This window comes from Anarrhichthys ocellatus, unplaced genomic scaffold, assembly GCF_004355925.1.
Source record: "Anarrhichthys ocellatus isolate YVR2014 unplaced genomic scaffold, GSC_Weel_1.0 scaffold142, whole genome shotgun sequence".
Classification (NCBI taxonomy): Eukaryota; Metazoa; Chordata; class Actinopteri; order Perciformes; family Anarhichadidae; genus Anarrhichthys; species Anarrhichthys ocellatus.
Window position 1 is genome coordinate 318,075 of NW_022280172.1, and position 2,783 is coordinate 320,857.

A 2,783-nucleotide genomic window follows, 5' to 3' on the forward strand; every position below is an offset into this window, starting at 1 on the left:
GCGTTTCGTGCGTAGCATAAGGGTGTTTCGCGTTTCGTGCGTAGCATAAGGGTGTTTCGCGTTTCGTGCGTAGCATAAGGGTGTTTCGCGTTTCGTGCGTAGCATAAGGATGTTTCGCGTTTCGTGCGTAGCATAAGGGTGTTTCGCGTTTCGTGCGTAGCATAAGGGTGTTTCGCGTTTCGTGCGTAGCATAAGGGTGTTTCGTTTCGTGCGTAGCATAAAGGTGTTTCGTTTCGTGCGTAGCATAAAGATGTTTTGTGTTTCTTGCGTAGCATAAAGATGTTTTGTGTTTCTTGCGTAGCATAAAGATGTTTTGTTTCTTGCGTAGCATAAAGATGTTTTGTGTTTCTTGCGTAGCATAAAGATGTTTTGTGTTTCTTGCGTAGCATAAAGATGTTTTGTGTTTCTTGCGTAGCATAAAGGGATGTCAAGAGCTGATCTGCTGGATAGTTTTAGCTCTATGAAACCCGGTCCATTCCAAATGCTTTTCTTGATTTTTCCAGGTATGACAGCTGTCAAAAATGCTTTCACTACAAAAGTCACTGAATACTGAAACAAGTTTTGGAAAAATTGAATAAGAAACAATTTTAACTATACAACAACAGTCTTCTGGCAGCATTGCATGATCTATCATTTATTTAGCGTTATGTTGTAATTTTTTGTAAATGGAAATGGAAGTTGATCTGAAAAACAAATGCTGAAAATCCATGACAAGTGTTATCTGATGAAAAAAAAAAAACATCAGAACAACCGCCTACATACAGAGTACATAAAACAGTTCAAATGGACCAAATCAAGGCTGATCAAACAGAAATCAGAAGCATCTACCTGCTCTCTCGCTGCTAGTCACCCAATAAAACCCTTTCTGAAGGCAAATAACATGTACTCCTACCTGACAATCTCCACTTTAGTTGCACATTCAGATTGTTTCTCTTTCCACTGTGGGTCATCCCAGTCCAGTTCGTAGAATAGAACAACCAGAGCTGGTACCAGGTTCAGATGTTTATTCATCCAACCTGTTTTCAGGATGCCTTTAGGGATGTACCACTCATAGGATGTTCGCTAGACAGGCAAACAGAGACGATAAACTGTTCAGAAAAAAAGGTATACATACTTGACTGCAACACTGATCTCAGTGAAGACTTTCACAACTCTTTTTGTGATTTGATGTTTTTCCACATCTTACCACTGGCGCAGTAATTTGTGAGTGAGCATAATGAAAACTGAAACTGTGTTCCAATTCCTTTTCATAGGTTGGGCTTTTTGGGATATCATACTATCTTAATGGACTTCTAGATCTCTCCATCCACTACTCACCTTTGTGCGACATTTGGGGTATTCATGGTCTCCTGGAAGGACTTTGAAAGAGATAGGAACTCTGTCAGCTCGCCGGTTGGCGCAGAAGGCATCCCAAATGGCCCGGTGCACGGCATTGTACACCACATCCAGACCAGTTAGAGCAACAAAGGCCATGGGCCGACAACATAGCTCTGGAGGAAGCTCCCACTGGGAACCTGCCATCATGTTGGTTTAACAAAGGACACACCTGCACAGGACAGAGCAACAGAAACATCTTCAAGGGAAACACATTTTCTTGGATTCTTACACTGTACCAAATACCCTAGTACAGTGAGGTTATAATGTATCTTAAATTAGCAATAATGCTGAGAGATTTTCTACCAGAATTCTATTGATTTTCTGTTTCTACATTTTGTGGCAACTGTACAAGGTGGTTTTCAAAAAATTGTGTTTGACTAATTTACATTTCTTGACATAAAATGTATTTTGTGCATGTATCATTACGGAATTTCAACACATAAGCCTCATCGAACAACCAAGCATTAACAGATTTATCGATATCAACCTGCAGGTCACAAGACTTGAAGCTTAGCCGTAGCTAACGCAGAGTAGAGTTAAGCTAAGTAACGATAGGTGCCAACAGTGACAGTTCAGTTGTTTAACGTTACTTCGTGATGACTGAAGCTTGACTGTTTCTTGGGGAGAATAACTAAGTTAGTATATCTAATACATGTGCAAATTTACTGTAACGTAAATTCAAGAAGCGGGTGACAAAATGATTTGCTATAAAAGTAAATACAAAACCGTTCAGATAAAAGCGGAAGTGACATGACCTAACTCTGCTACAGCTACTGGCACTGATGAAATAGATGACGTTACATTAAACAACATACCTCAGTTGCATTACTTCATGTGAATTGGTAACGTTGTTAGGTACTGCTAGCTTGGATGAATTCGCTAAACTAGCTGCACTTCATAGGCTGGGGACTGTCTATAGAGGTTAGCGTTAGCTTAACATGTAACGCTAGCTTGTATAGTGGGCGAGGTTGCGAATCCAACGCCCAAAAAACGTAAATGCACCTTTTAGGTTTCGGCTGCCTGTCCACGTTTTACCAAAGTCCCAGCGCTTGTTACCATTCGACGGCTAGTCGCCGATGTGTCAAAGTCGACGGAACTATAAATAGCTAATTTAGCAGCTGTTGCTGAAGCAACAACAAACTAGCTAGTTAGCTAACGCTATCAGTTGCGGAACTTGAAACACATCCGGTTCGATTTTTCAAAATGAAATACTAACGTTATCTCAAAACTATTTGCAAATGAGTACATACATTTTTACTTAAACAATAAAGGCATATGATGAAAAAATAATCCCAATAATGATGACGATAAAAATTGTAACACTGATAGAATTCCAACCCGATGTGACGATGTATTGGTTCAAATTACCCCTCTGAAATTGTTGTCCCTTCAATAACTGACCCCAT

The 2,783-nt window shown here is 40.0% G+C and overlaps 1 protein-coding gene across 2 annotated transcripts in view; it reads right to left on the reverse strand.

Annotated features, from left to right (window-relative positions):
- Nucleotides 1-2,563, reverse strand: part of trappc11 (trafficking protein particle complex subunit 11) — a 22,707-nt gene extending 20,144 nt beyond the window's left edge. Inside the window, exons 1-3 of one of the 2 annotated variants that reach the window (XM_031877620.1) lie at nucleotides 2,380-2,563; nucleotides 1,318-1,546; nucleotides 893-1,062 (exon numbers count right to left, since the gene is read on the reverse strand). In XM_031877620.1, the coding sequence (XP_031733480.1) occupies nucleotides 893-1,062; nucleotides 1,318-1,524 (377 nt within the window). In that variant the 5' untranslated portion in view covers nucleotides 1,525-1,546; nucleotides 2,380-2,563. Of the gene's footprint in view, nucleotides 1-892; nucleotides 1,063-1,317; nucleotides 1,547-2,192 lie in introns of both variants that reach the window. The other variant, XM_031877619.1, reaches the window with a different exon arrangement.
- Between the last annotated feature and the right edge of the window lie 220 nt (nucleotides 2,564-2,783).